This window comes from Temnothorax americanus, unplaced genomic scaffold (genome assembly GCF_048541705.1).
Source record: "Temnothorax americanus isolate GAGA-0224 unplaced genomic scaffold, ASM4854170v1 Scaffold42, whole genome shotgun sequence".
In the NCBI taxonomy this organism is placed as follows: Eukaryota; Metazoa; Arthropoda; class Insecta; order Hymenoptera; family Formicidae; genus Temnothorax; species Temnothorax americanus.
In genome coordinates this window covers 1,286,128-1,308,861 of record NW_027509570.1, presented here as the reverse complement: position 1 = coordinate 1,308,861, position 22,734 = coordinate 1,286,128, and the positions used below count along the sequence as shown (strand labels likewise).

The 22,734-nt window shown below is 34.5% G+C and overlaps 3 protein-coding genes and 1 long non-coding RNA gene across 9 annotated transcripts; 2 read left to right on the top strand and 2 right to left on the bottom strand.

The window, feature by feature from the left end:
* Positions 1-1,670: 1,670 nt before the first annotated feature.
* LOC143902989 (inactive hydroxysteroid dehydrogenase-like protein 1) lies at positions 1,671-8,912 on the bottom strand. Of its 3 annotated transcripts, XM_077416291.1 has the most exons (6): positions 8,770-8,912; positions 7,751-7,911; positions 5,039-5,236; positions 4,532-4,768; positions 2,418-2,761; positions 1,671-2,114 (listed from the first exon to the last, which is right to left on the bottom strand). In XM_077416291.1, the coding sequence occupies exons 3-6, from the start codon at positions 5,196-5,198 to the stop codon at positions 1,902-1,904; spliced, it is 954 nt and encodes a 317-aa protein (XP_077272417.1). In that variant the 5' UTR covers positions 5,199-5,236; positions 7,751-7,911; positions 8,770-8,912; the 3' UTR covers positions 1,671-1,901. The 3 variants fall into 3 exon arrangements, with proteins under 3 accessions (XP_077272417.1, XP_077272415.1, XP_077272416.1); XM_077416289.1 differs by lacking the exon at positions 7,751-7,911 and having other exon boundaries at positions 8,770-8,909; XM_077416290.1 differs by lacking the exons at positions 7,751-7,911; positions 8,770-8,912 and adding an exon at positions 5,637-6,068.
* A 243-nt stretch (positions 8,913-9,155) lies between these two features.
* LOC143902987 (carbohydrate sulfotransferase 11) lies at positions 9,156-14,918 on the top strand. 3 transcript variants are annotated; one of them, XM_077416286.1, is made up of 5 exons: positions 9,156-9,297; positions 11,529-11,908; positions 12,007-12,294; positions 12,823-13,058; positions 13,430-14,918. In XM_077416286.1, the coding sequence occupies exons 2-5, from the start codon at positions 11,594-11,596 to the stop codon at positions 13,593-13,595; spliced, it is 1,005 nt and encodes a 334-aa protein (XP_077272412.1). In that variant the 5' UTR covers positions 9,156-9,297; positions 11,529-11,593; the 3' UTR covers positions 13,596-14,918. The 3 variants fall into 3 exon arrangements, with proteins under 3 accessions (XP_077272412.1, XP_077272414.1, XP_077272413.1); XM_077416288.1 differs by lacking the exon at positions 9,156-9,297 and adding an exon at positions 9,352-9,369; XM_077416287.1 differs by lacking the exon at positions 9,156-9,297 and adding an exon at positions 9,361-9,378.
* A 483-nt stretch (positions 14,919-15,401) lies between these two features.
* On the top strand, positions 15,402-17,161 carry LOC143902948 (uncharacterized). Of its 2 annotated transcripts, XR_013258540.1 has the most exons (4): positions 15,402-15,937; positions 16,135-16,285; positions 16,469-16,550; positions 16,719-17,161. It is a non-coding gene; the product is annotated as an uncharacterized LOC143902948 (long non-coding RNA). The 2 variants fall into 2 exon arrangements; XR_013258541.1 differs by lacking the exon at positions 16,469-16,550 and having other exon boundaries at positions 15,462-15,937.
* Positions 17,162-17,528: 367 nt separating this feature from the next.
* On the bottom strand, positions 17,529-22,590 carry LOC143902947 (sodium channel protein Nach). The gene is made up of 9 exons (XM_077416206.1): positions 22,002-22,590; positions 21,198-21,414; positions 20,802-21,059; positions 20,563-20,722; positions 20,308-20,385; positions 19,598-19,822; positions 19,327-19,508; positions 18,697-18,800; positions 17,529-18,630 (listed from the first exon to the last, which is right to left on the bottom strand). Exons 1-9 carry the CDS (start codon positions 22,282-22,284, stop codon positions 18,518-18,520), a joined length of 1,620 nt encoding a protein of 539 aa, XP_077272332.1. The 5' UTR covers positions 22,285-22,590; the 3' UTR covers positions 17,529-18,517.
* Between the last annotated feature and the right edge of the window lie 144 nt (positions 22,591-22,734).

Genomic DNA, 22,734 nt, shown 5'->3' with positions numbered 1-22,734 from the left:
ACGCGCTGACATCGCACGCTTGTCCACGGGCTTGCGCAACGAGAGTGATGATAAGTACCGAAGATACGTACGCTGACGAAATTCAATTCGCTTTCTCCTCATTGTCGTCGCTTTCAGCGTATATATTGTATTTCGGCAATTAAATCATTTATTATTGGTAAATTAGCGATCGCGGAGGAGGAACCGAATTAAATCTTGTCAATGTATGCATGTACACAAAAGGTCGGAAAAAATCGAAGCCCAACGCGCATGTTCCAAATCAAAGACGTCTTCAAGCTATCTTAGGCGGCTTGGGGATTTATTTTCTATTGCTGAACTGGCTGCACTAGTTCGATCAGAGTTTATCTTTTTTTACTCCACATTAGAAGGAAAAAAAGATAAAACTCTAAAAACTAGCGCAGCCATTTGAAGACACACGTCTTAATGACATCTTTAAGACGTCTTATGTCTCCGATTTAGAACAATTGGAACATTTGTGTTCATTGGGAGTGCTCTGCATTTTTAGAAAAAATATATATCCGTAAAAGAAAGTCGATTGGCTACTATACGTTCTTTTTTTATCACACAAAATGTTTTGCTGCGTGTTAATGCGTTATAGATATCAGAAAATATAATTAAACAAGAAATAGTAGGAGTTAGAATTTGCATTTATCGAATATTCTTTATATTCTATATCGAAAACTCGTCAAATTATCAGAAGAATAGGTACTTATAAATATGTATAAAAGAGATTATTTTCGGATTAAAATTTAAAAAATATTATATATAAATACTAAAATATTTAATTAAATTTAAAAATATAATTTTAGATATTAAAAATATTAAAATATGTGTGTAACCCAACTTGTTCTAACTTTTATCTTATACGTCCGTCCGATTGGACGACTTGTTTGTATTACAACCGAGTAGTATAGTAAACGCAAAAACCAATCAGCGTGCAGGTCATCATATTTCCATTCGCCGATTGGTTCGTGCGTATATATATACATATATTACTTGTATATAAACAAACTTTACCAGGACCTTCCCCTCCCCAGTCGGACGCGGACCGTTTGATTCGATTGTTCGGTTTGGCGAGGAGTAGTGAATGAGATTATGTAACTTTATTTTTTTTCTCAGAGGGCAGAATTTATAGTCGAGGAGTGGCCGTGGAGATATTATATCTACTTACAGATTCTAATTGAATAATTGAATAATACGCGAGGCAATCAGGTCAACTTTATATTACAATGCTGATCGATTTGCACGTATTACTCGAGTGGAGGATATATAAATAACGTTATTTTACCCCATCGCACAGCATTCGGCTGTGAAGCCTGCAATGAGGATAACATTGTGAATTACTGATTGTAAAAAAAAAAAAAATGTATAGGCAAATAGCGTACAATAATTAATTACATTATCGTTGTGTGATTTTTAATATCGCATACGTAAGATACCTTATAAAAACGTATTAAGCTACAAACTAATCAGTTTCGTATCAAAATTGCATGTGCGCTGCGATTTAAACTTGCACAATCACATTATTACAGAATAAGAGTACGAATTAAGGATAGGAAGATATTAGAACGGATGAGGAAATGTTTGGTCTCGATCTCGGAACAGAGAAAATTGGTTGTAGAAGAAATGAGAATTGAAATTTTGTTAAACAATATTAAAGGACATAGAAAAAAAGTTTATATTCTCTTTATTTCTTGCATACACGCGCGTGCATATATTCTCTCTTTCTCTCTCTGCATATATATTCTTTCTCTTTCTCTCTCGCTGTATCTCCTTATCTTTATTTCATTTAAAGAGTATTATTTGTAATAATTAAAAATTGCTCAGTTTTTACATCAGTACGATACAATATTACATTATATACTTTGAAAAAAGTTAGTTATACGTAAAATATCTTATTGCTATGTCTTTTGTTGCTTTTCCTTGAAATATTCTTGTCTGAAGCTCTCGTTCATGATTTGTCCGATTTTTGTTCTAATCCATACGGGCGGCATTAAAGTGATGAACTTTTGAATACTGTGTGCCCAGTAACCAGTACTGCTGTCCATTTTGCCCAGCGTGGCAATGGCATTTCTTGCATAAGTCGTGGCATCAGGTATAAATATACTTGAAACCTGCGGTTTTCGATCAAATTTATGTACATAACAATTTTTTCAATAATTGCAAAAAACCGCAAGATTAACTAGAATATAATCCAGACAACACGTGCATATCTTAAAGATATCTTTATGACTTTTTTTAGACATGCGTGCTGTCTAAAAATACAGCACTATAAAATTAACGTGTTTGACTATATATTAACTATAAAATTGATTCGTTAAAAACGAGCTTTAAGAGCTCAAAAATTCTGACTGCTTCAATAATTTAATGGAACTGTGTCATTTAAAATAATATTATTTCAACAATGCTTTCAATACCTGTAGTCTAGAGCTAAACGCGTTCATTTTCGTGTTGACGAAAAGAGGCGACAGGTGTTGAATGGTTATACCGAATCTGGAGTATTCCGCTCTGAGAGCATCGGAGAAGCTCTTCACGTACGCCTTTGTAGCGGCGTATACCGTCATCAACGGCAGCGGCTGAAACTCAGAGCCGGAGGAGACGTTGACAATCGCGCCTTGTTTGCGTTTCTGCATCTGCCCGATAACCAGCCGCGTCATTAACGTGGTGGCGCCCACATTTACGTTGATAATGTCCCACAGTTCCTTCTCGGGCACCTCTCCGACGTACATGGGATACTCGTACTGCTTACCCACGTTGTTCACTTAAATTTAAAATAAAAAATGTTTGATATACCGTTTCACATATTGTATCTAACCGATAAACACCGACTAACAATAACAGTACGTCAATATTATAATTTTCCACTCAATGTAAGTGTAATATGACACATGTTGTACATAACAGTTACATTGTTGAATAGGAAATTATAATTTTGATGTAATGTTACTGTTAGGTGGCTGTTTATACTGCGCCCAGAAGCATCATTCAATGATTTTTTTTATATGTAAAGATACTATAAATTATAATTCATGTCTTAATTTATGTACCCTTGACTTGTGTATTATCGTGTGTTGTGTATTATCTATACTCTTTATTCCACGGGAGAATGACCTCTGCCCATCGGGTAATAAAATGAGGAGAGGGGGACATTGAAAGATCGCGACATTAAAAGAAGCAAGTACATATTAATATATAATAGCATATTTTTAGCTCGGTAAACCCGTTTGTCCTGGCATTGCGACAGAACATTGTTATATTTATTTTAGAGAGAAATTTGATGGTGAGAAACTCGAGATCTTGCTCATTTTATTTTCAAATCAAAGATTATTTGATTATGAAATAAAGCATGCATGTAAAAATAACAGAGATTGCATTGATCATTCATAGATTTATCAAACATTCACAGAAGTAAATTGAGATAGAAATTACACATAATGATTTTCTTAATCTTTGATTTTCTCTATATTTCTTAAGTAATAATTATGACTTTTCATATATATAAGCATCTTTCGAAAATACAAATCCACCTTTATAAATTTACTCTTTTTTGTTTCGACATATTTAATGTTTTGTATCTTACCTTGTTTAAAAATATTATTAAACGTTAATGAGCTTGTTTTGTTTTTGAGAAACTAGACATGTGTAATTTTATTATGTAACCATTTTTATAAGCATTGTCTAAGGCCTAAGTTAAACAGTATTTCTGTTGATCGCATTTATACCACTTTCAAAAATAATGAATTGTCAAAAATAGACTTATACATATTTATATCAAATTTATAATCAGATTTTAATTGAAGTAAACTATTCTTAAATGTAATTTTAAAATAATAATAATAATATATTTATGTCGAATTATATTTATTTGATACAATAGTATTTTAAATATCATATAGTTAGTAATTTTTGAGAAAAATTAAGCTATTATTTATATAACATACAACATAGTTTTATTAATTACATAGTATCTTAATATTCAGTTGAATAATATAACTTAAAACCGCTTACACACTTGAGTATTTTTGCTGACGATTTGCTCAAATTTTGTTCAAGGCCATGTGTGGTTTAAAAGAAATTGTTAAAAATAATAAACTTATTTCACACTTTCAAAAGAAATATTTATGCCAGTCCACCGCACGTCACTAACTGAAGAGGATTTCAATAGAACCGGTTTGGAAATCACAATCAAGTATAATTATTTGTACTATAAGATTTGACTAATCGCGGGCACAACCGCACTTTCAAACTCGTACTGGCCGCATTGAAATTACAAATAAAATTTAGTCAAATTTCTGTTGACTAATTTATCAGAATATCGTAAAGTATTGAATTTGAAAATAAAAAGGACTAAAATTTGTAAAAGTAACTCATATTTTTTTCAAAAATAGACTTATATATCATTTGAAAAGAAAAACAGCTCAAATATTGAACATTAGTAATTTCAAATTTTTTTGCCATGCAAGGATTATGGGATTACAGCCACTAATTTATATATATATATTGCAGTAAATAAATAAATAAGTTTAATTACCTAATATGCCGACGGATATATCTTGCAACAGGGGATGGATTTTGGTGAAAGCATTTTCTCCTTCGGCGAAATCTGCAGCGATAACTTTCACCTCAATTTTTGGATTTATTAGCAGTATCTCGTCCTTTGTGCGTTCAAGCTTTTCTAAGTTTCTGCTAATTAGTATTAAATTCATATTTCTTACTGCTAATTCTTTGGCGTAAGCTTTACCGATACCGTCAGTCGAGCCAGTGACAACTAGAATATGTGATATGTAAGCATCTTTTTACATTACTTACTTATATAATATAATTAATAAAAATTTTTATTTAATTTTGTGAGATAACAATTTCTATGTACTTTTGAGAGATTTTTTTGCTTTTCTTTCGTCTCATAAAAAATGTCTAAAGTGATAAGATAAAATATTATATTAAGGATCAGAGGAGGTTGTTAATAATTTCAATAATATTATATTTATAAATTAAATACAATCAAAGAGTATAAGAGACATAATTTTTTCATGCTTACTCGCCCATTCACCGAACTTTGTTCGCAAATCGATTGCCTTCTTATTGTATATTTGCATAATAATTTCCCATAGCACACGCAGAAATCTTGTGACAGGACCAAGGAGAATCCAAAAAGTAATTAAAATGACTAACATCCAAAATGCTATTGTTAATAGCATTTTCTCTTGTTATTTCGTGCGTAATGTTCTATCGTTACCTACAAATTAGAAGAATATTTCAGTTATTACAAATAAAAATGACAGAAAATAACTTTCTTATTATTTTTATTACAAAAAATTTTGACGTATTCTTGCCAGGCAAGAGATGTTTGTTTATAATTATTTGTTTATAATTTATAATGATTTCTGTGATAGAAAGGAGAAATATACTGAATTAAAAAACTCTATTTAATTTTAAATAATATTTCTAGAAGTTTTTGTGATCGTGCGTGAACTTTTGGAAACTTCAAAGTTTTCACGTCAATACAATGTCACAATTTGAGAAAACATTTGCGGGAATCTCAAGGCTTCAACACGTGAAAGTGTATTGCTTAATCGTGACAGATATTTTGGTAATGCAACAAAAGTGCTCATCAGTTGCTTCTTCTTGTGTCTTACCAAAACTGTGTTTCCTCTGTTATCTCTAATATCCACTCTCACTTTTATTTTGTGCGCGTTTTTGATTGCCGGCGCGGTAAAGAGATATTCTAAGAACGAAAGCCGAAGCAAGACTAAACGTCATCTCGCTCCGGTGATTGTACTGAAGGCCAAGTCGAGAAGTCATGGTACTTTCTCCTTTTGCTGAAATTCCCGTGGCTTTATATACAATTTCTTTTTTGTATTTTTAGGTCAAACGAATAATTTCAACTTTTATTGCATAAATGCTATTGTAAGTGTTATTCCACCGAGTTAGAGGTCGCAATTATCAAGTATTTAACGTTGTCTGTATCTCCGCGGCAGTAAAAGTTATGTCGCGGATGTTCGATTCATTGATGATATGTGAAAAATCACATATAGAAGATAACATTTCAGAAAACATCAGCATATAAATGCCTTCAACAAGACAGTTACGAGATTATAAGAAATAAATTCTCAGATATATATACGTACCTATATATGTATACTAAGAAAAAAATGTTCTGGATTTTAGTAAATATTAGTTTGCATACAACTGTGACTCCATTTACTAAAATAAAGAAAATTTTCTTTTTTATTAGTATATGTGTATTCACTGAGAAAAAATATGCTAATAAAAAGGGAAAGTTTTTTTATAAATAAAGTTACAGTCGTATGCAAACTAATATTTACTAAAATTCAAAACATTTTTTTCTTAGTGTAAGATTTGACATAAGATTTGTTGAAAAGAGACCGATTTTTCTAGTCTTTGTGATTACATTGTTTTTCTTCATATATCTTATAATTTCTCACTTTTCTAACTTATTTGCTTGTTAAACCATTCGATTGTTTTAGAATACGTTTCTGTGTTACATCTATACGAGCTATACGAGCTGATTTTGTGACTAATTTTACTCGTATTGAAATTTGTTAAACACAACGCGAATCGGAAGCAATTTTATCTATCCGACATTTATCTGTGATTGTGTGCGATTGTATGTGAACATGTTGCTAACCTATGATAAAACTCGTTGACCCTGATTGTAACTTGATATAATCTTTCTTTAAAAAGGTCACTCTTACATAGCATGGCTGATGACCGCATTTCCCGGCCTACAATTCACTCAGCGGGAACCAACGAATAACTGTATTTTGTAATTAATAATATATAAAAGCTGTAAAACTTATTTATGTCGATAAGATATACAAAAGTCTATGAAATTAAAAAACTAAAAGATTTCAATTTTTCAGGAAAATATGTAGATAATTTATTTCATATAATGGAAATATAAAAATTTCAAAGCTTTGTTTTTAAACTTCTTAGATTAGTTAAATTAGTTTAAAATAAACAAAGTTAAGTCAATGCAATATATATACAGATTTCAATGTTTCAAAATAAAAACTCATTTCAATGATAGATTCTTTTATATCAATTTAGACTCGATTTCTTTTTAGATGTTAAGGAAATGACTAATTGTTTACTAAACAATAATTAAATTTTAAATTAAAACTCTAGTAAGGTAAACTCCATCTGGAGATTATTTAGAAAATTAATTTTAATTTTTAGTTCTCAAAAAGTGCAATTTATTTGTAATCGCTAATAAAAAAAGCATTATTAATGTACTTTGATGTTTTTGGAAGGAAAAATGAACTTCAAATTGGAATAAAATTTTAATCAGCTATTAATAAAGCGAATCATCCGCAATTTTTGAACACCATATATAGCAGTTTTCGATATCTTTATCAGATATAAAATAGATAAATCAGCGTAACTATTGCAACATAAAAGGAAAAAGGATTTATGGCACAGAGGCTTTCGTGTAAGTTACGTAACGAAAAAATTGCGTCATAGCGCACGTGGTCATTTCGTCGAGAAGAGAACCATTTTAAGAAAAACACGTATGTGACATAAAAGTGAAAGTGAAGTATATAAACTATGCAATGAGATGGAACTGTCGGCGACGATCAGGAAAAGTGCAGCGAAATATGAATAAACACGTAAACCAACGCGAAACATTCGATTCAGCTGCGTACTAACGCATGTTCACAGCTCAAAGATCAAAGAAATCACGGTCTCCAATTTATCTCGTTCCACTTGGATAAATTTTAAGGCGTACGTTGAATTCCGTTTGCTTATTAAGATCGAGATCGGACATCGGTCATAGGTTTTTTTTTCGTGGTTCGCCGCGAGGACAGGCGGCGGCCCATCAGCTCGCTCGCGCGAGCTCATCAATTATGCATTGTGAGATTTGATTTTACATCGCGTGATCTTTGGTTTCTACGAATATATACGCACACGAGCGGGTTAAGATAGTCGTCTCGTCAGGGCATGTATTAGATAAAGTTTTCGATTTTGGATTTTATATCAAATTATATGATCAGCTTTGCAGTCGATTTTTTCTGTGGCTCCTTACCGACTATTTACTCTAGAAAATCGATCTCAAAAATTACAACGTTTGCATTACTTCATGCAGACGGCACGAAAAAGAAGGCTCTATCACGGTTTCAATCACATATTTTCGCATTTTTCGATTAGATGAAGTGAGAAAAAACATATTGTTTTTGTACATTAGATTTCGAAGAATCCGATGCAACCATAAAATATATAGTTTACCGGAGATTTCGCTGCTAATTTTTTAGTTTATTTTAGTGAAAATGCGGTAATCGAGCAGACATTTTTTGGTCGAGGTGAAGTTGGGAAGACTTGGCCACAGATTAATAGAAATCTGTGACTTGGCAACGCCACTGGCTAATCACTGTAGTGCAGGTTATGAGGCTCGTCTTTCTTAGCCGACGTGGATAGTGATTGACACCCCTGTCATGCGTTTTGAAACTCTTTCTCAGTACGTGTCAAAATTCAATCGAAAAGGAGATGTAACCTCACTTGTAACCTTTCTCGACGACTCGCATGATCAGCTGATCAAAACGGAGTCAAATGAAAAAAATCACATAATTTGGAAAAAGTAACATACTTTGTCACGTATGAAATTTTACACCATACGTCATAAAATTATTTTTCCCTTAGCAAAAATTGCCTGAAATATATTTCTGAACGTGAAAGCCTACAAACAGTCACATGACTAGCACGTAGCGAAACGCCTTAAGCCCGAAAGTGGGGAATTTCGTGGATACGAACCCGCCGAGTCGGAGGAGGATGGACCGATCCGGGACGACCGAAAAGGGAACGAGAACGAAAGAGCGGAGGCGCGCGCAGCCCGTCTCTTTCACTTCACACACCGACACATCGGTGTTTCTCGTTCCTGAGAGTCTCTTCCAGGCGACCTAACGCGATCGCCGGCTGTTACGTCGATCGGCTGCTTGACCACTCCGTGTTCTCCTTACGGTGCGCGGTATCCGTCGATGAGTTTCACGTTGTCGCGCGCGCGGCCAGTTCGCCGTGCATCCCGCACGAAGTATCGGGAAAAGTGAAACGGAAGTGTGTTGGACTTTGTGGCCCCAAAGAGAGATTTTTCGAGCCGCGAGACGATCGGACGATTTATCGGGCGCGCCGATAACGCGCCCTTGGGAGGCCAAGGTTCTCATGAAGCTCTGGGGAGAACGTCGGTGCGCTTGACCGCGCGCGCTCCGTGGGATTTGCGGAATTGCGGAGCACGTTAATCGCTCCGATTCTGAACACGCCTTACCTGTCTAATCGGATCACGAAGTAAGTCGCGACTATTGCGGAGACATCGGTTTTTTCGCGTTTAACCCTTTCGCGAGTTACTTATAATTCATGGTCAAAAACGTGAGCATAATAAATAATTGTACGAATAATTACAAAGAAGTGGCTATGCGGATCGATCGCGATTGATCGCCGCTCGGTCGAAGTGATCTCGTCACAACGAACTGACTGTGATATCGAGGAAACTTCACGTGTCATTTCAGCGATTCTCGCTGACTAACAGTGATGATAAATGGAACACGTCACTCTCGTTGACGATTCGAATATTTATTGACAATTACGGATTTCTAATATGACTTTGCATGATTGATTTGGGTTAAATGTATCGTTAATATGTGGAGACACGACGCTGTCAGCGCGATTTCAATTAAAATTCTTGTCGTATGATATGTGGTACGCGATGCATAGAATTTTGGAGTAGCTAAGTATTCTTTGGAATACTTTTGAATCAGGACAACTTGCGGTGGAATGCAATGTTGGTTTTCGCGTCATCACTTTTTCATATTTCATTAAATCGATTTTTTTGCCGGTTGTTCTCCATTTCCACATTCGATTTCGCCATACCTGAGTGGAATGTCTCTCGGAAGGCAATGGCAAACCACCGAGAGTATGTCTTGCCACGAGAACTTCTCTAGAAAATTGCCGTTCGAAATCGGCGTTAAACTGTAGGTTCCATATACAATGTGTATAATCCACGTGCGCAACACATGTATATGAAGAGAAGTCACGCTCGGACACGAGTAATAGGACTGAGGAGGAGGAGTGGAATGTGACATTATGAGCACGTGTCTGACACATACTTTGGAAATATCTATATCAAACAGCAGCGGTTACGCTCTAATATTTTCAGGATGCGTTTTAGTTGCGCTTGTTACGCGCTTATACAGACAATACAATATTACTTTGCTATTTTCGGATTTCACACACAGTTGTTTGTATTTTACAAAAATGTGAAGACTTCATCGAATGTTCAATCCAATAATGATTATTGATTATTATTAAAATAATTTTCGCGACTTTATTCTTAGAAGATATACATTTTTATAAAATTAACAATTTTTATTAAAAAAATCTATTTATTTTTTTGCCAGAATGTTTGTAACAAGAAACTGATCAGATTTATACCCGAAAGTACCTGAAAAAGATAAAAATTATCATGAGTTATTTTGAAAATTGAGAATCTTGCATTTTTATACTATGCATTATTTGATAAATATAAGCACGCGTAAAAAAGGAGAACATTGTCTGCATTGCACTTGTGCTACGACCGTAACATTGGCCTAGAAAGTTACATCGCGGTTTATTGTCCTATTGTCTGTATAAAAAAAAAGAAAATGCGACTAGTAAGTAATAAAAAGAAATACAAAAAAATGAACAAAAGTTGTAAAAAAAGAAGACGTGATATTTTGCGTGCAAATACCTTAATGGCCTTAATTATACAAATAATTAGTTAAAAACGAAAAGAATTAGCTCGACTTCGATCGTAGATACGTAATAATAACTGTGCTACTTTGTAACGTATCTTATCAACTGTGTAAAAACTGATTGAAGCCGGCTAGAGAAGATTGTTATCAAGAATTAAACGTCGATTCTCGCTAATATTCCTTGATTTCTTATTTTAAATAAGTTAGGTTTTTTTTATGTTTGCAATTCAAATCGCCGCAGCCATCCACTTATAGCTAACGATTAGCATATCATTTTTATGTGTTTACTACGTCCGTCCGCAATTTTGTAAAGTCGGAATTGAGAATCTTTCCTAATTGTTTTAGTAAACGAACTCTCTAAATCTGAATCAGTGAATAGTCCAGCAGTACTATTCACTGATTCAGATTTAGAGAAAAAATAAATAAATCACGTTTTTTTTAAATTATTGTACATATATAAATAACTATATATCCGTAAATTTTATGTAAATTTATTTAATTCTTATGCCATTAATATTCTTATTCCATTCCGAGTTATCGTGTCGTTTTACGGTGCAAAGTTTTTTGTCGATACTATTTCACACACGCCCGTCGTGTATAATAAATCGATAATAATCTACTTATAACTGGTTTATTGTCGTATACGATTTATATGTCTGTCTAATCGAAAGTAGCACAAGAGAATATTGCGTTTAGTGTTGTAGAATTATTATTATGATTTTGCACGGGTGTTCCATTGGAATTAATGGAGAACTCCGTAAAAAGTGCACCGTTCTTCTTTTTTTGCAGATTCAGAGTTTTACAGACTGTACTTTGCAAAAGAGCCTAATGCTCGCGGTGGATAAAGGAAAACGATGACAGGATGTCGAGCGTGGAGGATAATTTTACTCGTTGTTATATGGAAAACGACCGCGAACGCAAACACGAACGTCGAGCAAATCTATTTAAATGACGAAAACAAGAAACCGTTCGAGCCGAACAAATATATTTATTCCTGGACAGGGCCAAACGCGTTGGCCAGGTCGGCCTTGGTAGAGAGACAGGAAAGACTGCAATATAATTGCGAGCTTGAAAGTAGCGAGGTTGATATCGACGCGTTAAATCCAGAATCATTCAGAAATATCCTCGTGGATGATTCGCATGAATTGCTCTATTGTTATGTACCAAAGGTATCAAAAACTCGTCGTCTTTTCATTGAGATGATCTAGAATAACGTGTAAAGAATAAATTTTTGCGTTGCACGTTCTAAGCGTCTTTCATCTTTCAGGTGGCTTGCACAAATTGGAAGCGCGTATTAATGATCGCGACCGGAAAATGGCCCGGTAACGATCCTTTAAAAATACCGGCCGATCAAGCTCATTCCCCCGGCACTTTTCAGCGATTGAACAATTACACTCTGCCCGAGATAGAGAAGAAATTGGCGACGTACGACAAGCTAATCGTCGTGCGACATCCTCTGGAGAGGCTTTTATCGGCCTATCGGAATAAATTGGAGACCAAACACGAGAAAAGTGCGAAATATTTTCAGACTCGCTTCGGCAAAAAAATCGTCAAGGTAAGGAACGAGTCTTTCTAAATATAGTACAATGCAAATATATAGTTCTATACTACGTATTGCTTTGTACGTCTTTAATTTTAATTTTGATCGCTAATTTGATTCATTACGCAATATATTTACGGATCAATTTATGACCTCGCGCTATGATCTTATCTTAGATATGATAGTTTAAAGCAAAGCATAGGCAGAATATCAATAAACGACTGTTTTGATGCTTCTTTTTTTTATCGAGTCAGTTTAGTTATATGGATGAGCCATGCGCGTTTATATAGAAAGAGAATATTTATTTACTTAGGCATTATAGATTTAAATTCTTGTTTCTTTTCAATAAAATTGCATCAAATTTAAAAGTACCGTATAATTGAGCACTTCTCGGAATATGATTACGATTATATAATTATGTCCCACTTTTATCGCGTTAACCGTTAACGATAAGTTCCGTATGCAAATCGAGATGAGCTCAACGTTGAAAAAAACACCAAGCCACACAAGCAGCGAGACTTTAACTACGCGAAATTTTTACAGAAATACAGACCGAACGCGACCGAGGAGTCTTTGAGGAATGGCGACGACGTGACGTTTCACGAATTCGTCGATTTCATCACCGACGACACCGAGAATGGAACTCGGAATGAACATTGGAGACCGATATACGATCTTTGCCAACCGTGCATAGTTAATTACAATCTCGTAAGCAAGTACGAGAGTTTGGTCGAAGACGCCACGGAAGTTCTCGAACGGATAGGTGTCACATCCGTGAAGTGAGTACAGTGCACTTGTGACAATACTTGCAATAACAAGATGACAATTTTAATACACGGAAAGAACTGTTTTGCTAAAATATATAAAAATTTAGCTACAGATACAGCGCTGAAAATATAATTCTGTTGTACCATAAAAATTATTATAGTAGGTCGCTGAAGTATGATGATATGCTGTAAAAAATTTTGACATTTGAGCAATCAGTTTGAGCGTTCTACATAATTATTTTGATGTTGCAACAAAATAATTTTTAGATCTGTATCTGGCTAAATTTTTAGACACTTCAGCAAAATCGTTCTTTCCGTATAGATATTTAGAATTCTCTCTAGAGATATATTCGCGAAACACCTTGTTAAATATAATTATGCAGTTTTCCAGCTAGACCTTTAAGCAGCGAGCCAACGTCGAGAAAACTGGATAGATATTACTCTACTCTAAGCTACAAGCAGCTTCGCAAGCTGGCAGATCTGTACAAATTAGATTTAAGGCTGTTCGACTACTCGTTGGAGGATGTGTTGGGATTTTCCTTGGCTTAAGGTGCTATCGTTAATATCAACAGAAGCAAATGTACAAGTGAACTGTCATATCACTAAAGTCTATATAATATGGACAAAACAGGCCAGTTCACGCGTTAGGATGAATAATTATTGTTAGTATTTTGTAAAATGCAATAATACCAGAAAAGGCTCTGATGAGGTTTTCTGAAACTTCAGAGTCGAATGGTAAACTTTTTCAGTTATTTATTGAAGATTTTATTTTGTATATATATATATATATATATATATATATATATATATAGACAAAGCCTCGTACTACCTCGTGTTATGTACTGTATAGAATTAAAAAAAAAAATCAAAATTTGGAAAAAAAAACAAAAAAAAAAAAACGTGTACACTACATGGCATACATTGTTTTGATATTTTAAAATGTCTTCCTTATTAAGGCATGGCAACTCGACTAATTATCAACACGAACAAGAAATCAAAATTAAAAGATGTAAAATAAATATTTTAAAATGTATGTATATATATACATACAAAGATATATTTAATATATAAATGTAAAATGTACATGATTAAAATGTAAATTGTTTCATAAATTGCGGAATATGAATTGTATGTATGTTGAATCTCTCTTCTCATTTCTTTTACGTACGAAAAGTTACATATATTAAATTACTTATTTAAATTATTACTACATGTTTTTTTTTTAATTACGCAACAATAATCATCATATTTTACGATTCATATATATACACATGCTCGTAGATACGCCTTAGAACTATTTATTTTTAAAGTTATGGCGTTTTAAATGTATAGCGGCGGAGTCGGTGCCAAGAATTTAAGGATAGTCAAGCAAATAAAAGAACTCGTTTTTGCTTGTGCCAAGAAAGAATCACTGTCAATTTCTTACTCGAAGCCGAGTTTCGTAAAAGTCATATAAAAAATGTGTACGCCGCAACTTTTGTATATCGGTACGGAATTTGTAGAACGCGAAATATTGTATCCTAGACTAATTTTTATTTATATGCGCACCTTGTGTACCGTGTCGCGAGTTTAATCCGTAATAAAAGTTTCGCTTTCCTATTTTCGTAACGTAAGTTGTGTCATATCGCGTCCAAAGTTATTGCTTTGAACGCAGCCATATTTGCGTGCCTATGTAGATAGTATTATATGCAAGGATGTCTTCATCGCATATCTCAGAAACGATTTCATAAAGATCATGCAGAAATTAATATGTAGTTACCAACCAATTAATTATATAGATAAAATTGTGCATGGCATTGCGAACAACATGCGAACATTATGTACATACATTATGTATTCAACAATAAAATTGTAATTAAGACTTTTATACAATTAGTAATTAGTGCTGTTAATTACCCAACTAAGTAATTATCTCGACTAATTAAATTAAATCGATTACTATTACAATTAAACCGATTCAATAAATTAGAAAATTAAAGAATCGATTAAGCCTTTGGATGCTGATGCGTTCCATAGAGTTATGTTTAAATTCGATTTTGATGCAGAGTCTAATTCATAAATTAGAAGACTAGTAGTGCCCGGAATGTGTTTTTACGAGAAAGACGCGTTATATAACGACCGAGAGCTGGAGAGTTCGGGGATGTCCGTACATTGTTCATCACGAGATATTGATGTTCGGCTAAACGAGTTAAATTTAGACGAGAGCCCGAAAATGATGGACGGCCTTCTATATTGGCACGCATCGGCTAAGGAGTGAAATCTTAATTGCGCGCAACAGTTCTGGCAGTACACCCAAACGGATTTCAGAATAACACGAAGCATCTTGCAGCTCTCCTATAATCACGGCGCGCTTAATGGACCGCGCTGTTGCATATTGATTTCGTAACGTATCTTGAACCTGCCAATACCTATAGACGGTGTCTCGACGGTTATCTGGAACCGATCTGACGGCGTTTTTGTCAGGAAGTTAAGCCTAACACATCCACAATGCCTTAATATAACTCGAGGTAGCGAGAAACTCGTTGCTCTCCAAGCAACATCAGTCGATGGTGGGATCTCGACTTCTGCCAATCCTGGAGCAGAAGGTGCTTCGCGGGAAGGTGCGACACGGTACACGCGCAGTGGCTACGGGTGGGGATGGTGATGCGGTTCCTGGAGGAATTTCGGGATCGCGCAAGGCGGCCCAAGCGCGCGAATCCTGCACCGCGTGATCCAGTCTACGATCGCACGTAGGGCGGCGAGGAACGCATTCCTGGATCCGAGTGATCTTGAAGATAGAAAGCTCTCAAAGTGTTATTCTCATGCAATAACATTTACAATCGGAAATAGAGTACAACCGGCTATTGTAACGGCAAAATTCGCAATTATAGCTCGTGATTATCCAATCATTCGTGAGTATCATCGTTATTTATTCAAAGGAAGGTCAATCGGAACGACTTTAATAATAAAAATATTATAATGTTATATACCGTTTTATATAAAATAAATTTGAAAAAGATGATCGACTGATTCTTTATCTATGATAATCTAATTTATCGGATAATGAGTGTATTTTTAGTGAATAAAATTTGTATGTCGTAACACACAGAGCTGTCCATATCGGTGAAAACATGCCACAAGCGGCCCACGAGACGACGAATCTTCTAATGACGTATTTCATCCTTATTCTTCTATTAATCTCGCTTTGGGTGTTATACTCAGGGTTGTTTTTTTAAGCACGACAGACATTCCTCACCATGGTGAGTTGCGTCTATTAATGAATGTGTTTAAATCCCGATTTTCATTTGCGTACTCGCGTCGAGCGTCCCGAGTATTTTCCGTAATTTAATTTTAATATTATTGATAAAATTGCATAAAATGAATGCTTTTCACTATTTTAATTAAAATTGTCTAAAGGTATTCGTATCTTTTATAATTTTAAGATTATATGAGAGAAGTTACAGAGTAAGACTATGGGGTTAAGAAGGTATTGTGTGTTAAATTGGTCATTGAAATCTCCGAACAGTAAGCGGAATTTTATTATTCATTTTGCTTTGCTTTAATCTTATATATCTTATGATGTTGTATTGTTTTCTATGTTATTTTAGTAAATCACTCGATTAAACGATCAACAATATATAAACTCAAATTACATTTAATAATATTTTAAATATGAAACATCGTATATTTTAGGGCTGAACAACAGAGAAAACACGTGTCAAAAGGCGGATGCGTTCAGAGGATCCAAAATCGTCACGGACACCTCGTTCGAAGCTCTCACCAGAAAGAGAGAGAGTTCTCATTTATTATATTTTCTACAATCTGGGTGCCTGGAAACATGTTCTACGCAAATCATCCTTGAGTGTTTTCGTGACCGATTTCGGCGATGAGAATTATTCAAAAATATATTTATCGGGCAATAGGAAGAATTTCAAAAGTTTATTCCCCTATTGTGTCTCGCTTTAATTTCTTGCCACTTCGTCGTGGGAATCGGCTATCGATTTTACACTAATTACATTTTCTTAAATAATTAGCTATGGATACATTATCTACAGTTATAATTCGCATCGTCATCGTCATTGAATTGTGCTCATCTGAGAAGTGACCAAAATAAATATATCAGTTTGTTTCACGTACGTTCGTATATATATCTCGGTTCTTGTTTACCTTCACACAGTTGCGATATTAAAAATGTTTTACAAAAAGTTTCTGTTTAAAAATTTGTTGTAGTACACATAATTTCGATGCACGACGCGCTACAAACGATAAAATAAATCTCTTCGTATGGAAAGCCGGCTATACAGTAGTTTTATTTCGCTGTTACTTTCTGCCGCTCCGGAAATAACTCGTTATTATGTGATTATTATCGAGGTATGCGCAAAGCAGACTGATTGAAAAAGAAGGACGCAATTACGAAAAAATTCGAATTTTATTACGAGAGATGCAAATAGAGAGAACTTTGTAGAGATGTGTGGACGATGCTGTCCGCGTTATGTGTGGGCGTTTCTCCAAAAATAGTCGGCGCTTCCAGCTCTCGAAGTTCGACCGTACGTTCCGCGTAGAACTAAATCGGTATTTTCGACAGCGTACGCAAAAATAGACGACATGATTAGTACACATTTCAATGTTGGGCCGCAATTAGGGCTGAGTTAGCGAAAAGCTTTCAAACATTATGTAAGGCGGAGAGTTTCCTGAGGCCGTATGGCACAAGTATCGAATTTACTCGCTTGTTGTATTCGAACACTTCAATACTGACTTTTATGATATAAATATCCACTTTTTCCATATGCGCAAACTATCCGTTTCTCTCATCTTTTCTTGCTCTATAATCACTGATATAAAATATCAAGTTTGCTCGCCTCTGACAGATCACTTGTTTTTTTTACATTTATTTTATTTTAAAAAATCTGTTATCCTCGTACTTGACCGTATCCCGTTATATTTCCATGTGGCTATTTCAAATGTTCCTTATATTATTGCCAACATTAACGGACAGGTGCGTGCAGGTGCGGATGACGAAATGCACAAATTAAACGAGATACACGAGTACAAAAATTAAGTGCGTGTCAAGTTACATAACCGATTGAACGACACCCTGAAGAAGGGCCAGAAGTCGCAACATAACTTGTGTGGGTCATTTGTTACACGATTTCGTTCTGAAGATCGCCCGCGCGCGGTAGCATAGGACACTCGTCGTATAGTAAACATTTTCACGGGCGTGGACTTAAATGTTACGGCAGCGCTCCAGTAACCGCTCGAAATAGATCTAATCGCTCCAGATTCGTAGTTGCTCGATGTGGCATCCGCACACCCGGTGTCCCGAAAGATGCCGGTGTAGCAATGCCAACAAGTATCTCATTTAATCGATCCTCCTGATGCGATCGGACATTCAATTATATTGTTTAATTTACAATCTTAATTACACAATATTGTTTAATATATTGCAAACAATCGCTGTTTAATATATTGCTTTTGAAACTTCTGACCGACGATTATTTTGATTTCTTGGACTTGGTACAAAAAAATAATCCTACAAAATAAAAAATCTCGATGGCACTTATGAAGCTGCATCCCAAGAAAAGACTAAATATGCCACCCAGCGATGCTGAAAAGTTTTCCTTTTAATTAAGACATTAAAAGATTAGTATAAAAGTGGGAAACGATCATTTACCTAGCAAATATAATTCGTCAGCAACCGGAATTGTATCCATTTCTATAAATGTCTCGGATCTCATAAATACTCTTAGAATAGACTGAGCTTTTGAAAGATTTTGGCTAAAATAAAAAAAAAATATGTGTATGGGAATTCAATATATTTTTTAAAAACAATGTTTTAAGACTCCTGGGCTCTTTCCCGACATCTCGTGAGATGTGACGTCAGAAGCGAGAAACGTTGAGATTTGACACGTTGAGAATTCTTGCATGGCATTTTCAAATAAAAAGGTATTTGCATAAAATAACACTTCAGATCACTTCAGCACACTTCGAAAATACTCCGAGTTCAGGTTAGATCTACCCCTTTCCCTTGACAGTTAATAAACAGCCGTAAAATGAATGTAATACGAAACCTAGTCATGCGCCTGCGCATAGGAAAGGGATGCAACTCGGAGTATTTTTAAAATGTGATGAAGTGATCTGTAGTGTTAATATTTTAAGCAAATATCTTTTTATTTGGAAATACCACGCAAGAATTTCCAATGTGTTATTTCTCACTTCTGACGTCACAGTCCAACACGGTCGCGACGAGTATCCAGGAGTCTTAAGAGATATATGTGATTTGGGTTGTTTTATTATTACTTACTACATCGGGGGATTGAAATAGTGATCACCATTTAAAACAAGCATGGAAGTTTGTAGCTTGTATATTACGTTCCAGCATGGAGTTAAACATTCACACGTGAAATTTTCTGTAAAAACATTTTGAATGACCCGTATATTGTTAGCGTTCCTGTAAAGACACTCGAAATCTTCCCAGTCACAAATCTACAAGTATATTAGTATATTAATTTATAGAATATGCTATGATTTTATTATAAAATCTTCATTATTTTATTATAAAATTTTAAAGTTACTCTTAAAGAACATTTATGAGCTATAGGCGTATAGTAATGTGGCACACAACCACAGGCTTGGAGAACAGCGTCTATAGAGCAACTGATAAAGCAGTTGGAATATTGATATACAGGAAAATACTTCAGTTCAGTTTTCTTGTCTGCGCATTTTGGAACCCATTTACCGATAGAATTTCGTTTATAATACCCGGACAGTTTTTTCTTGACAGACGGAGTTATGGAGATCTAGATTGCGCCAAAGTAATCAGATATTATGCGAAATACTTAGGAAATGTTTGACTAAACATTTTTTTATAATATTACTGAAAAGAATATAAATTGTATTTTTGTACCTAAGAAGTAAAGAATCGTACCTCCAGTTTTTGTCAAAATATGGAGTTAATACATTTTTCAATATAACAGGAGCTTAAATTATATAATAATAAAGCGTCTTATGTCTATTAATTATTATTACTTCCCAAGATACACACAATGTTCAGAAAAAAAGTCATATTAAAAATCTTTACAGTGCCTAATTTTTAAACCGTGTACAGCGTGTTATTGGCAGTTGTACTATTAAACATGTCAGTTAACTTTTATTTTATATGTAAAAAAAAATATATTATTTTCCTATTTAAAACTTTAAACCTTGTTTTCTCTAAATTCATAATAACGGAGATATGATTCTTTACGTCTCAGATACAGATTTATATATGAAAATATATCATCACCTGTAATTCTTGCTCTGTTTGCAGAATTTGTCTAGTAGCTATAGTGGTGACATATTCCAGAGGATGATGAGAGAACATCTATCTCACAGAATAAAAATCAAATATACAATACGCATTTGAAGAAATGTGGGAGGCAAAATGTCTTTCACTGACATTCGTGAATATAATTTTCTTTTTTAATACATGAAACATAAAATTACTCGAAGAACGTTAAATTATTTAGAAACGTTAATATTACATCTGTCAATTTTGTACCACAAGACCGACGGAATTTGTTGAATATTTGACGTATTTTTCTTCCGTGTCATCCCCATCCTCGACCAAAAAATCTCGATTTAAAATAACCTTAAGACCGGATCTTGGTCCGTAGAAAGGAGTTGTGAGAAGATCGTCGAAATCTGCAGTGGCCTGCTTACTTTAATTGAAACGAAGTCAAGACGTGAGACAATTGTGTTATGATAATAATTCATATGTAATGAAATAGATATAATTACCTGCCATTTTTTATGTAATCTTCGAGAAGATAATTGAAGGAACAACATATACCTGCGAAAGTATAAGATACTTTGAACAGTTCGCTGCAATCTTTCTTATCGTCGTTCCAACTACAGAAATCGAATATGTCTTCGCAAGGTCGCAAAGCTCTTACTAAATCTACCAGCGTCATATTATTTGTCTTTAACAGTAATTTCAACTCGTCCACATGCGTCTTACCACCAGGAGAATTCTCATTCGCAAATGCGGGTCCGTATCTAAGAGAAATTTCGTACTCTTTATTATTTTATTAAATATAAATCTTAAATATATATTAGTTGGTTGTTTGCAGAATTGCATAATTGCATTTGTTTATTTTTACACATTACGTGCACTGTAATAAAAAATACATGTACCTAACTAGGAATCTCGCTGTGGAGTTAGTCATATTGTGCGGTAAATGCAAACTTTCGAATACTTTTCTGCGTCTTGCAGCCTTCGGTGGTATTAATGGACAAATAGTCAGAGCTGGGAAGGGGGCCTCAAATATTGGCGTGTGAAACGACCGAATGATACTGCGGGTTGGATTAGTGCTGTAACGCACCCAGAATTTATGAAGCATCAAAGCTAAGACTAAAAGAACGATGTCACATTTGAAAAATTTCAACATATATCGAGCACTACAGCTAATTAATAATTAACTCTTTAGCCATGTCATTATAGTGGCTTTATTTTAAACGATCTTTTGAGACAAAACGCTATAAATTATAGCATGGTTCTTTTCTTATCGCTCAATGTCTTATCGCTATCAAACAGAATGTCCTCATTTTCTTTCATCTGCATTTGTTTCATCGAGCTGTGCATACAGCGGTACAGCTCCGTGATCAACTTAATCATAGCCAAAGGGTTGAAAATGCAAATATGTATTATATCTGTGTATGACACGGAAAGAACGGTTTTGCTAAAGTATCTATAAAATATTTAGCTAGATACAGATCTAAAAATAATTTTGTTGCACCATCAAAATAATTATAGTAGGTCGCTGAAGTATGATAATAATGCTATAAAAAATATTTTGACATTTTAACAATCAGTTTGAGTGTTCTACATAATTATTTTGATGCTGCAACAAAATTATTTTCAGATCTGTATCTAGTTAAATTTTTAGCTAGATACTTCAACAAAACCATTCTTTCCGTGTATACATTCGTTATACCTACACACAAAACTGCAAATCATAATTAAAGTCCAGAAGATCTTTCCGATAATGCCGGATTTTATTTGCAATTTACTGAAGTACTGCATGCCATGCACCGAACTGATAGACAGATATTCTCGCAAGAGTTGTTGAGCAGTCACTTTTCTACTCTTTACCACCGACCGATTGTACAATTTGATATTAGCATGGTCGAATAATTCTTTTCTCATCCTCTTCGAGGCTTCTACATGATTCACTGTAATCTTCTTCACTCTATGTCGCCTATGCTGTGAAGTATCTAACATCGTGACGTAGATCAAAATCCACGGTTTTGTCAATACTTCTTTGACGTTCACTGCTTACAGAATATTTCACACACAGAACTATTCTCTTGATAATGCTTCTTCTACGGTGTGCTGCTTTATACTGTTGTTTGATCAGAATCACGTTGATTTTATCGCTTCGCGTAGAAAGTTGCTGTGTTGCTGCGATCAAGCAAACCTAGCGTGTCAAGGCTGACTTTAAATAATTTATTACATTTTGCAAAATTAATGAAATATGATGGCAAATCTGATAATCGTGATAAATGCAGTACTTTAAACAGATTTATTTTCCGACGACCGCGATTAAAAGTATAAATCGATTCTATTATGTATTTAAAATACAGCTCAGCAATATACGTATGACGACGTAATATCTTATGACTCTCAACAGTTGTAAGAGAAACAGATAAGTTGAGCATTAAAATGTACACT

What these genes read in the sequence shown, in the direction of transcription:
- LOC143902989 (XM_077416291.1), bottom strand. Translation starts at nt 5,198, where the DNA reads ATGCTATTAACAATAGCATTTTGGATGTTAGTCATTTTAATTACTTTT. An exon ending in TATATCCGTCGGCATATTAG is followed by an intron (nt 2,762 to 4,531) that starts GTAATTAAACTT and finishes TTTAAATTTAAG; the next exon opens with TGAACAACGTGGGTAAGCAG. An exon ending in CGTTTAGCTCTAGACTACAG is followed by an intron (nt 2,115 to 2,417) that starts GTATTGAAAGCA and finishes CGAAAACCGCAG; the next exon opens with GTTTCAAGTATATTTATACC.
- LOC143902987 (XM_077416286.1), top strand. Translation starts at nt 11,594, where the DNA reads ATGACAGGATGTCGAGCGTGGAGGATAATTTTACTCGTTGTTATATGG. An exon ending in TCTATTGTTATGTACCAAAG is followed by an intron (nt 11,909 to 12,006) that starts GTATCAAAAACT and finishes TTCATCTTTCAG; the next exon opens with GTGGCTTGCACAAATTGGAA. An exon ending in TCGGCAAAAAAATCGTCAAG is followed by an intron (nt 12,295 to 12,822) that starts GTAAGGAACGAG and finishes AAATTTTTACAG; the next exon opens with AAATACAGACCGAACGCGAC.
- LOC143902947 (XM_077416206.1), bottom strand. Translation starts at nt 22,284, where the DNA reads ATGTTAGATACTTCACAGCATAGGCGACATAGAGTGAAGAAGATTACA. An exon ending in CAAATTCCGTCGGTCTTGTG is followed by an intron (nt 20,386 to 20,562) that starts GTACAAAATTGA and finishes TCTGTGAGATAG; the next exon opens with ATGTTCTCTCATCATCCTCT. An exon ending in AAACAGAGCAAGAATTACAG is followed by an intron (nt 19,823 to 20,307) that starts GTGATGATATAT and finishes GGCGCAATCTAG; the next exon opens with ATCTCCATAACTCCGTCTGT.